Genomic DNA, 12353 nt, shown 5'->3' on the forward strand with positions numbered 1-12353 from the left:
GGGGATAGCTTGAGGCTCTGTCTCAAAGAAAAAAAAAAGAAAGGTGAACCATAGATGGGGAAAATACAGATATATTTATTTGAAGGGCAAAAACTATGACTGAGACTCCTGAGAGATTAGAATCAGAAACTCAGAGAGAGAGAAAGAGAGAAACTATTCTAACACTAGGGATAAAATAGTGTCACACTTCTTTGTTTCTCTAAATTCAAGGGCCCCCTTCCCCAAATTAGCAAGAAATCTCATATCAGTCATCTTCCTTGACCCTCTCCCTTATTTTTACCAGAATCTCAGGTCTTGTGTGGTCTGGGAAACATGAGGGGGTCCCTAGTTCTTGGTCCATGGTGGGCTCTCTGCTGTTGCCCCGTGTCTAAACTGTCTGAATACTGGTGACTGCCCCTTCATGCCAATCACTGCCACAGGGACTTTTGCAGAGATGCCCTAGGTCTCTGACACTTGGGGATACCTGGCTCCCTCTTACTTGTCAGTCTGAGCCTGGATGTTCTTCTCATTCAGTTGAGGCTGCAGCCTCTCTGTTAGCCCGGCGTTTGGGGGCTGCAAATCCATGCCTTCAGGAGCCAGGTAGGTCACTTAAAAGTGAAGTGGGCAGGTATAAGGGGTCTGTGGCCAAAGGAAAACCTGCCTCAAGGATTGAAGCAAAACTTCAGGAGCCAAATAAACATTGCCCCAAGATCACTACACAGTCTGTGACAGGAGAGAAGGTCTGGGGACATCTTCTCTGGGCTCGCCCCCTTCCTTTAGTGCCTGAGACCTAAGGAGGTTCTTAACAAGCCTCTACCCAAAGAGAGCTTAGAACCCTGGGCTACTAGGCTTGTGTGTTTGACCTATAAGAGAGGAAGGGAAATGGTTTCATTCCTCTGAAACCATATTCAAATGACTTTCCCTATCACTGTATTACATCCAAGTCCAGCACCGAAACTGTTTGAACAAGTCTTTTGACCTCCGAATTCCACATTCCTAGGAGAAAGAATCTGGCAATCCCAGTTCAGCTTCTGTAATGGTCCAGCCCTGGTCCAGTTGTTGTGGCCAAGGAGGGGCGGGATGATAGCTGGTGAATGGGGCTGCAAGCTGGGGGTGGGTGAGGATGGGTGGGGCACTTCTCACAGAAGGAGGGCTTGGGCTAAGTAAGCACCCAAAAATCTATTGCAACATACGAACTGACTTACAGGATGAGTGAAATGTTCTAGGTGAAAGGTATGTGTGGGAGTGAGGTGGGGGACACAATGTTGCAAGAGGAGGGAACAGCATGGCTTTGGGGATGTTGCAAAAATTTGGGGGTGCTCAGAGGACAAAGTAGGTCATACCAAAGAACTTAGACTTTTTTTTTTTCCTGAGGGTAGTGGAGAGGACTCTAAGCCAGACTTCATTAGGTTTGTAACTAGAAAATCACTCGCTACTGTGAGAGGGTCAGCTGAGAGCAGATCAAGGCCAGCTAGATATGTGGATTTCTAGGTGGGAGATAATGGGGGCCCACACTGCTGAGGAATACCATCTTGCAGAGAGACGGCAGAAAAGGCCAAGCCAGCTTTGTTCTAGGCCATGGATATTGCCACTGGAGGAGCATCCCAGGCGCACCTGTTCCCCGTCTGCCTTTGACATCTCAGAATAGTGATTTCTAGACCCTTGCTCCTCAAAGTGTGTTCCACTGACCAATAGCAACGTATGGCTTGAGAGCTTGTTAGGAAAGCAGAGTCTCAGGCTCCTCCCTAATCCTACTGAATCTGAACCTGCATTTTAACAAGATCCCCAGGTGGTTCATACAAACATTAGAAATGAAAAGCTCATTCCTAGGCTATTTCGGAATGTCATGCAGTTCACCCCGACCCTTTCCCCTGGCTCTGGGGTTCTCCATGTCACTGGCTTCCCACGTTATCCCCCTTCCTGATTCCCCTCAGTGGAGCTATGGAGTGGGTGTGTGCAGATGCTGGAGGCAGTGCTGCCCCACGCCCCACAGCCCAGCTAGCTTCTTGCCACACCCCACGGCTCAGCCTCCCATCCCTGCTCCATCTCACTAGCTGTCCTTTACTTTTTTTTTCAACAGGAGATAGTGGACTGGTTCAATGCCCTCCGTGCAGCCCGCCTGCAATACCTAAAACTGGCCTTTCCTGAAATCCCAGAGTCGGAGGTGAGCTAATTGTGATCCCCAGCTTCTGAGTCTCATCTCTGCATCTCCTTCTCTCCTTGTCTGCTGACCCTGAAGACATGAAAGCAAGGTCTTAGACTTGAGGGTTGGGCACCTCAGAAACCAAAGGTGATTTCCTAGGGAGGCTGGGGGATTACAGCCTCACACATGGGGGCTGGTGCTAACCAGTGGCCTCCAAAAAACAAGTCAGTCTCCCCTTTGGGATGCATGGCTGCTAGACACATGTCAAGGGGCTCGGCATTTGGGCATCTCTTTCTGACACCTTCCTCCACTAAAATGTACAAAAGATCCCTGACAATCTGCTTACAAAGTGCTTTTGAGCCCATCTTATCTTGTAATCCCTTTTATCTTAGTAATCTCTTACAGCAGGGTTAGGCAGGGGTGATCATTCTCCTGTCACTGATGGGAAACTGAGTCCAGGGAAAGTTAAGTGAATATTCAAAGGTGCTCTTCCCTTCCTAACATCCTCCCTTTGCCCTGCGGTGTCTGATCTCTGGAGAGACCACGGGGCCCTCCTTTCCCGTTACAACTGTACTAGGACCAAGACTGCCTTCTGGGGCCAAGGTAATGGTGAGTCTGAAAACTTTGATTGTCCCCAGACATCTGGGGTCCCCATCTACCTCTCAGGCTGGGCCAGAGATGGCATGGTGCAGAGGATGCTGCCTTGAGCCAGAAGGCCTGGCCTCTCATGGCTGCTCTGTCACTAACCTGCTCTGTGACTTCTGTAAGCCATGGTACCTCTCTGAGGATCTGTTTCCATGTTGGTAAGATGGTGGCTGGTATGGGTCATTTTCAGGGCCCCTTCCAGCTCTGAAGTGCTATGGTCTGGTTCTTGCTTTAGGGCTCCCCTCTAAGAGGATTTTATAAGTCTTAACTCCAAGGTTTGCAGGAGGCAGGGGTCTGGAAGGGGGACTTCTCTGGGCTGGTGATGCATTGAGATGGCAGTTCTCTGGGAACAGTCCCAGCAAGGCCCGGGTCAGACTAGAGGTCGGTCTGCTGAGTCAGTATCCAGAACTGGTTAGTGCTGGGGTGGGGTGGGGGGAGGCAGCTGAGAGTGCAGACTGCTGACTGGAGGCGGGGGAAGGGCAAAGTGCAGACCTCAGCCTTCTTAATCTGGGCTGGCTTCCCATCTTTGCTGACCCGTGTGGAGGAAATTGGTCTTTGGCCAACGTCCTCAACATTTTCTTGCCTCCTTCATCCACCATTGTGACCTCTTATCCACTATCCTCCCGGCCCACCTGTCCCCTCTGTCTTTCCTCTCACCTGTGTCTGTATATGGTATGAGGTTCTGGGCAAGCCCCCAGCCTGACTCAGGCTTAGGGCTCCAGATTCTGGGAACCCAGGGGTGCCAGGGGAGTTGTAGCCCTGCAGTAAGAAAGGCACATGGACCCCGAAATCGGTGAACCTGATGTGTTACCTAGGGCAAGTCACTTCACCTCTCTGAGCCTCAATGTACTGGTCCGTCACTGTGGGGACAGTGCCCCTCTTTCAGGGCTCCTGGAAGCTTCTCTGAGCACAGTGTGGCAGGCTGGAAGGGACCTAGGGATCACACGGTCCAGTCTTTTTATTACATGGGAGAAGCAGGTCCAGAAGTCTTACTGAGGTCACTGCTGGTAGCGGCCAGAACTGGAGCTGGAACCCAGGTCTCCTGACTCTGAGTCCAGACTTCTCTCTGTATACCCATTCTGCTGTCACCTCCTTGTAGCCCATGTTGGAATCCCTGCCAGTGACCAGGTCAGTATCCTCCCAGCGACCGGATCTTGGCCAGGGGCCTGCTCCGAGTCTCTGGCGCGTTTATACTTTAGTATCATAGAGTGGTGGTAGGAGTCCAGTCAAGTGTCCAGAATCCCAGTGCTTTGTGCACCCTGACCTCTTCTCCGAGGACTGGTTTCTTCAGATGTACAATGAGGCTGATAATAGCAACTTCACAGAGTGGCTGAGAACTATATCCTTGGAATGTGCTCCTTGACACCAAGAGGGTCTCCTGGTAGCCTTGCCTGTGTCCATACCCAGGGGTTACTAAATCTGAGGGATTGCCCAGAACCTCATACTGAGAACCAAGACTCAGCCATGCCAGTAAGCTGTGTAGACATCTGCAGTGCTGTTGACTGGCTTTGTTGAAATATTAATATTACATTCTTTCTACTTTCCATATATAACCTGGTGACCCTCGGGCGCATAGCACATATCCTTCCCCATTCCCAACTTCCCCTTTGTGGAGCCAAGCTTGGCATCGGGGCTCAGTATCTGTTTCTTTTTTCTCAGCTCGTGCCCCTCCTCACCAGGAACTACCTCAAACAAGGCTTCATGGAAAAGACTGGCCCAAAGGTACATTCTGCCACTCCCTGGGGGACTTACCTGGCCCTGGCCCAGCCAGCAGTAGGGCCGAACTTGGGAGGTAGAGAATGGGGTAAGGTTGGGATGGGAAGGAAGGGAAGTGAGCCCATGTCTGTGGGTTTGTGAGTACAACAGTGCTTATGGGCTGATGTGGAGAGTAGGTGTTAGCTGACAGGGAGCCCCAAGTGCTTCTCCCCAGCCTTAGGGGTTGCCCACATCAGCTTCTTTCTCCTCCTACCTCCATCTAACTGGCTCTGCCCCTGGGAAAGCAGAGCTGAAAAGAGACTCCCTGGGGCCACAGCTTCTGGGCTTCCTAGGACGCTTGTGCTCTGTGCCTGGGGCCTATGAGGTCTGTCCAAGGGACACAGGGCTGGTGACCATTCTGAGAACAGTGTGACTAGTCTGAGAATCATGCACCCAGGGGCTGTGTGCATACCCTCCCGGCACACACTCCCAAGTGGCTGCTCATTCCCACTTATCTATGGAGGAAGGGAAAGCTGTCCCGGAGCCTCCTCTCTCATGGAGCGTCCAGAGGGGCAGATGCTGGGTGTGGTGGGGCTCAAAGTTCAAAGTCCATTGAGGAGGCCAGGAAGGAAAAGGAAGGGAAAAGCAGGGGGAGCTCCCTTAAAAATTTCCCTGGAAACAGCAATATTTCAGTGCTTTAAAAAAAAAAAGATTGGATGTGTTTATGGGCTGAGTTGTTAAGAGGACAGCATGGCAGCCAGCTGTGGGCAGCTGAAGAAGAAGTCTGAGGTTTTTTGGGTTCCCTTCCTTCGCTAGCCCAGGGCACAGCCCCTCCTGTGGTTCTTCTCCCAGGGCTTTTTTCCCCTTGACTTAGATTAGAATCTGGCCAAGGCCAGCACTTTCGGCCTTGCTGTGGAGCAACCACTTCTGATTTCCCCAACTTCCTTTTTCTAAGACTTCTTTGTCCACAGCCTGAGAAAGAGGGAAGCACCTCTTCCAACCCAAGGCAGCACCTGGGGGCAGCAGGATGAAGCTGGTAGAGGTGGGCAAGAGGGTGGGCAGAGCCTTAGATAGCCCGTGGGCAGGAGGGTGGGCAGAGCCTTAGAGCCTGGGCCCCAGGGAGATGTTTGAGGGTGTCTGACTGTGCAGGCTGGGCTGGAGAACCAGTGGGACTGGCCAGCTTCCTCAGCTTGGCTTGGGCTGGCCCTTGACCTCTGTCCTCAGGATGTGCTTCCTTGGCCTTGTCATCCCTGGTAAGGGGTTCCTTCTTTTGCAGCAGAGAGAACCTTTTAAGAAAAGGTGGTTTGCCCTGGATTCCCAGGAACGGAGGCTGCTCTATTATAAGAACCCACTGGTAAGAGCCACTCCTGGTCTCTCCCCGGGGCCTTCCCAGATGAAGCTGTGATGTTGCTTGTCTGGGACACCAGGGGAAACTACAAATGAACACATCTCCCAGAGCCCCAGGGAGGCTTCCTCCCCAGGGTGTTAGAGACACCAGGGAGGAAGACCTCTACCCTTTGCTTCTCTCTAAATCATTACCTGTACATGAAGCTTTTCCCATTCAGAAGCTTTTCTCACCTCTCACCTTCAGGAATTATGAGCATGCAAAATGCTGTCAATTGTAGTTAAATAAGATGTGTTCCTTCTATGGATCCCATGAAGTACAGGGCTTAGGAGTGTGGGCTCCAGAACACAGCTACCTGGGCTCTTGATCTCAAACCCAAAATGGTGTGCCCTGGGCAAGATTACTTAGCCATCCTCTGTGCCTCAGTGTCCTCCTCTGAAAAATGGGCTTAACAAGAATGCCTTTCTCGGAGGTTTCCATGATGAGTTATTACATACAAAGCACTTAAATTCCTTGTGCTTAATTTAATAAACTCTCTGTGAATGTTAAGTATCTTTTTAACAGATGATGTGTGTGACTTATTTTAGGGTGTCTTAATCTTTCAAATTTTCAGTCCCATCTAGCCGAAATCTTGGCAGGAATACTCACCCCCTTTCCCCAAATAAAACTTGGGAGCCGTCAGGGATTCAGGGGCCCTTCTCCCTTGGGGCGGCCTCAGACGACCACGTACTCTCTATTTTCAGGATGCTTTTGAGCAGGGCCAGGTTTTTCTCGGGAGCAGTGAGCAGGGGTATGAAGTATATGAAGACCTCCCCAAGGGCATCCGAGGGAATCGCTGGAAAGCTGGCCTCACCATTGTCACCCCAGAGCGGAGATTTGTCTTCACCTGCCCCAGCGAGAAGGAGCAGCACGAATGGCTGGAGAGTTTGCGGGATGTCCTGTGTCGCCCCTTAACACCTCTCAATCTCATCAGTAAGAAGCAGGAACAAGAGGTTGTTTTTCTGGCCAAGAGCAGAGGGCAGAAAGGGGCTTCTTCACTTGGGTTCAGGTGTGATGCCAAAAAAGAACCCTGGCCATGCTCTGTCCACGTTTTTTTTCTGCCTGCCAAGGAAAAGCACATTGCTGTCCATTACTGTTCTCTAACAGAGCCCTTCCGCAGAGGGGGTTGGCTCTGGCAGGACCCTTGATGCTACGTGCATCACCCTCAGTCTAAGGGCTGAGCAGCCTCTCTCCCTCCCTCCTCCTCCTCCCTGATCTCTTTTCTCGTGAGAAAACCCTGGCCTGTTATTATTAGCTAAGGTCACACCCGCTGGGCAGCTTCTGGAATTTTGGATTCCTCCCTACTCCAGAGGGAAGGCTATTTCTAATGCTGTCTTTTCTCTGGATCCTCTCTTCTGTCTTCTCCACTGTCTCCTGGTTCTCCTCTCCACCCTAGATGTGTCACAGTAGGTGTCCCTCTCTGCTGAAAGCCCTCTGAACAAAGGAGAGACACCGGAGCTGGAGCAGGGAACTAACTGCTGGCCCTGGGCCTGGCTTCTGGGAACAAAGGAGAAGTGCTGTGTTCGGAAAAGTACAGCCTGAGCAGGTGACCCCACACAGCCCCTTGGGGGAAAACCTTGTGCCTTTGGAGTCTGACCAGTATAAACACAGACACTCTTCACTGTCCCAAATCCCAAAGCCAAAGAGCCTCAGGAACAAGCTTGTAAATTGTTAGTGAAGCTTATCAGCCGGTGTTTCCTTTTCTCTGTGGGCCTCCGTATCTGAGTCTCCCTTGGTTTCTCTCCATCTCTGTGTGTTTTTCTATCTGATTTTCTTTCCTTCTCTGGTAAGTGTGTCCCCTCTGTCTCTTACTTTTTCATTCTGGTTTTTATTCGGGCTCCCTCTGTCTTTCTATCCCTGTCCACTTGCTGTCTCTTCCTTCCTGGAGGGCTACACTGGTGTGGCCACCCCCCTCAGCCCTCTTATTGTTTCCCTTGCAGCCGCATCAGCAGAGAGTGGCCGCAGCAGCAGGTGACCCATTGCTGAGGAACTGGCTGGCCACTGACCACTTGGAGCACCTGGTGGGAAGAAGTCCTCACCTCAGCCCTAGTTGCCCAGCTTGTGTCTCACAGCCAGCAGCCATTCCTGGCAGTGAACTCTACCAAGACTGAAGCTGTAGCTTCAACTGTCAGCTCCTTGGGTCTGCCCCACTGCCTGTCCCTAAGGATCTGGGGATCTGGGACACAGGTGAACACTTATACTTTCTCCCCATATATGTCCAGGCTTGAAATGTCCTTAAGGCCCAGAACTCTGGAGGTATGGCGTGCATGCAGAGTAAACATTAAATAAAAGGACACAACAACAACAAGGCCAGAGCTTTCTCACATCTGAAAAGGAGGCATTGCAATGAAAAGGCACCCACAGTAGCGTGCAAGTGGCATCTTGCTAACAACAACAAAAAAATTAATCTAACCATGAGGAAACAATCAGACAAAACCACATTCTGCAAAACAACTGGACTGGACTCTTCAAAAAATGTCACTATCAGGCCGGATGCAATGGCTCGCGCCTAATCCTAGCACCGTGGGAGGCCAAGGAGGATGGATTGCCTAATCTCAGGAGTTCAAAACCAGCCCCAGCAAGAATGAGACCCCCGTCTCTACTAAAAATAGAAAAACTACCCAGGCATGGTGGTGCATGCCATAGTCACAGCTAGTCGGGTGGCTGAGGCATGAGGATCGCTTGAGCCCAGGAGTTTGAGGTTGCTGTGAACTATGACATCATGGCGCTCAACTGATAGCACAGGCTAAGACTCTGTCTCAAAGAAAAAAAAGTCAATATCAGGGAAGTTAAAATAGTTGGGAACTGTTTGAGGTTAAAGGAGACTAAATATGGCAACCAAATGCAATTCTGGACTGGGTGCTGGACCTTTTTCTTTAAAAGGATAGCTTATAAAGGACATAATTGAGATAATTGGAGAACTATGGATGTATATTAGTTAACATATTGTAAGATATTAATAGACTGTTAAGATTATGACAATTATGCTATATTTGTATAGGAGAATGTTCTTATTCTTAGGACATACATGCTAAAGTGTTTAGGGGTAAAATGTAATGTCTGCAATTGATTCTTAAATAGTTCAGTAAAAAATAAGTTCATGTGTACATGCATTTGCACAGAGTACATCTATACGTATGTATACGTGTGTGTGTGTGTATAGACAGAGCACAACACTGCAAAATGTTAGCAGCTGATGAATCTGAATGAATCATAGATGATTGTTTATTGTCCCATCTATGCAAATTTTATAAAGATTTGAGAAGTTTTCAAATTAACAAGTAGGGGGGAAATAAACATCAAATTTCACTCTTCGAAAGCAGTAGTGGTATTTCTGTGTGAGTCAGAAATGTTCCTGTCAGGAGGCTGAGGCAGGAGGACCATTTGCATTGGGAGTTGGAGACTGCAGTGAGCTAGGATACTGTCACAGCACTCCCGTAGCTCAGTGGGTAGGGCGCGGCCATGTACACCAAGGCTGTCGGGTTTGAACTTGGCCCAGGCCAGCTAAAACAACAATGACAACTGCAACAACAACAACAACAACAACAAAATAGCCGGGCATTGTGGAGGGTGCCTGTAGTCCCAGCTACTTGGGAGGCTGAGGCAAGAGGATCACTTAAGCCCAGAAGTCTGAGGTTGCTGTGAACTGGGATGCCACAGCACTCTACTGAGGGTGTCAAAGTGAGACTCTGTCTCAAAGGGAAAAAAAGGTCCTGGGAGACTGCCATCACTGCACACGTTTTAGATGAAATAAAAGCCTATATTATATAAAGAATGGATGCTCACGCTGATCATCACAGCGCTCTGGAAGGAAGGAAGCAGGCTGAGGAGACACAGCTTCGTTGGACCCGAGGGCAGAGAGTAATCCAGCCCTGTGGTCTCTTGGAGTGGCCCTGCCACTAACTTGAGGCAACTGGAGAATGCACTTCCCCATCTCTGCCTTGGTTTTTTCCTTCAAAATGAGGAAGTTGCACTAGTTCTTGAGATTCAAAGTAAGTTACAAGTATTTCTTTCTTTCTTTCTTTTCTTTTCTTTTTTTTTGAGACGGACTTTCACTATGTTGCCCTCGGTGGAGTGCTATGGTGTCACAGCTCACAGCAACCTCAAACTCCTGGGCTCAAGAGATCCTCTTGCCTCAGCCTCCCAAGTAGCTGGGACTACAGGAAGCCACCACAATGCATCGCCATTTTTTGTTGCAGTTGTCATTGTAGCCATTTTAGCTGGCCCAGGCCGGGTTCAAACCCTTGGTGTATGTGGCTGGCGGCGCTGTAACCACTGTGCTACGGGCGCTGAACCAATTTACAAGTATTTCTGTCACCTCCCATGTGCCAGGTTCTGCGCCAAGCCCTGTGAATAAGCAGGAACAGAGCTGACAATGACGTGGTCCTGCTGTCATCGATCACAGACTGCAGGGGAGGAAGCCCTTCAGAAGGGCAGTGCAATGAGGTGAGCGTTCAGAAAGAGGAAGAGCAGGCGGCTGGGGAGGGTGTGGCAGTGAGGTTCACCCTAATTGAGGGGGAGAGGGAAGCCTCCTTCCTCTCTAAATAGTGAAACCTTCTCTGTTTGCGAGTTAGTCAAAGGGAAGAGGGAAAAGAAAACACTCAAAGCTGAGGCAAGAAAATCTTCAAAGATGCCAGGATAGATAGGAAGGCAGGACTGAAAGGAATCTCAAATGGCTGAAATGTTAGAGAAACAGATCACGAAAGCCCCCGCTCTGTGATGTGCCATTCCTTTCCTCTCCCTCCAAGTGACATCCAGAAATACCCTCAGTCTTCCCTCTTCATTGAGGTGGAAACTCAGAGAGTTGGGAGGGTCTTTAAGAGATTCTCTGCATTTTATGAGACCTTCCTTTGGGTCCTCCAATCAGAGGATAAGCATCTCCTTCCCAAAGCTTCCTGACTGTTCATGCCGAAGATGAGTCCTCCTTTCCTCCGGCTCCTAAAGCACCTTGAAAATATCTGTTTCAGCACTGGCTGGGTTATGTACGTAGTATCACGGGTCAGTTTACTTGCCTCCCTTTTTCACTATCTGTGAGCTCTGTTGGGTACACTCTGCTAAATTCTGGAGACAAGGAAATTAATAAAGGCATAGTCCCAACCTCAAGGATAGTATAGTATAGAGAGGCAGAAAGAGAAGTAAGCAGGCAGTAACAAAGCGAAGCTGGCCAGCAAAGCATTCTTTAATCAAGGCATTGAGGTCAAGGTTCATGGCTTTGTTGTACACAAATTTTTGGTGCTGACAAAGTTTGTCATTAGAAATAGTGTTTTGGCCAGTCACAGTGGCTCATGCCTGTAATCCCAGCACTCTGGGAGACTGAAGCACGTGGATTGGGCTCAGGAGTTTGAGACCAGCCTGAACAAAAGCAAGACCCCATCTCTACTAAAAATAGAAAACCTAGCCAGGCGTCATGGCAGGCACCTATATTCATAGTTTCTTAGGGTGCTGAGGCAAAAGGGTCGCTCGAGCTCAAGAGTTTGAGGTTGCTGTGAGCTATGATGATGCCATGACACTCTACCCAGGGTGACAGGGTGAAACTCTATCTCAAAAAAGAAAAAAAAAAGGACAGGCATGGCGGCTCATGCCTATAATCCGAGCACTTGGGAGGTCAAGGCAGGTGGATCGCCCTGCGCTCATGGGTTCAAGACCAGCCTGAGCAAGAGTGAGACCCTGTCTCAAAAAAATAGCCAGGCATTGTGGCAGGTGCCTGTAGTCCCAGCTACTTGGGAGTCTGAGTCAAGAGGATCACTTAAGCTCCAGAGTTTGAGGTTACTGTGAGCTATGGCACTCTATCCAGGGAGACAAGAGTTTGAGGTTACTGTTCACCATGGCACTCTACCCAGGGAGACAAAGTGAGACTCTGTCTCAAAAAGAAAAAAATAATGGATATATATATAAAAAGAAGAAGAAAGAAAAAAAGGGAAAGAAATAGACTGTCTTGTTTTATGTTAAGATGTTGAAATTAATCTATTAAAAAGTGAATTGAAAGTAAGGGTGATAGAAGTTTAATGACCTCTTCCATCCCATGACAGAAAAAAAATGCCTTGTCCCTGAAGGGATCTAGGCAGAGCAGAGTAAAGAGAACACCCACCCCTGGTAGAACGTGTTAATGGAGTCGTGCCTATTTCACCAAGCACACCCATTCAAGGACCTTGCCCTCTCTTCTAACCCAGCATCAGAACCCATTGTCACAGGGGTGTATATTAACACAATGCTGCTTGAATTGAAAGACGTCAGACTCTGATAGAAAGTGAGTTGATTTGGCTGGTTTATGATGAGAACCTGCTTTACCCATTAGGTTGCTTATATGGCAAATATAAAATTACCTGCAAACGAGTTCAATCTATAGCCTCGACTTTTGAAGAAAATATATTTCAAGTATATAAGACAAAAATGCCTTCCCCCCAAAATATTAAATTGACAAAAGTGTATTGAAACAAACAATATTCTAATTTTTCTAGCCTCTTCTGAGTACCTCAATAAACAAGGTATTTCTTTTTTTTTTTTTTT

At 48.9% G+C, this 12353-nt stretch overlaps 1 protein-coding gene across 3 annotated transcripts in view; it reads left to right on the forward strand.

The window, feature by feature from the left end:
- Positions 1-9147, forward strand: part of ADAP2 (ArfGAP with dual PH domains 2) — a 21424-nt gene extending 12277 nt beyond the window's left edge. Inside the window, exons 7-12 of one of the 3 annotated variants that reach the window (XR_002775089.1) lie at positions 2060-2143; positions 4427-4489; positions 5739-5816; positions 6551-6779; positions 7243-7392; positions 7787-7846. Coding sequence is in view for 2 of the 3 variants with exons in the window: in XM_003797177.3 (XP_003797225.1) it covers positions 2060-2143; positions 4427-4489; positions 5739-5816; positions 6551-6779; positions 7787-7821 (489 nt within the window). In the remaining variant the exon portion in view is untranslated. Of the gene's footprint in view, positions 1-2059; positions 2144-4426; positions 4490-5738; positions 5817-6550; positions 6780-7242; positions 7604-7786 lie in introns of those variants that run through there. The other 2 variants (XM_003797177.3, XM_023517527.1) reach the window with 2 other exon arrangements.
- Positions 9148-12353: the final 3206 nt, after the last annotated feature.

The sequence above is a fragment of the Otolemur garnettii genome, unplaced genomic scaffold (genome assembly GCF_000181295.1).
Source record: "Otolemur garnettii isolate 467f Iridium unplaced genomic scaffold, OtoGar3 scaffold00112, whole genome shotgun sequence".
Lineage (NCBI taxonomy): Eukaryota > Metazoa > Chordata > Mammalia > Primates > Galagidae > Otolemur > Otolemur garnettii.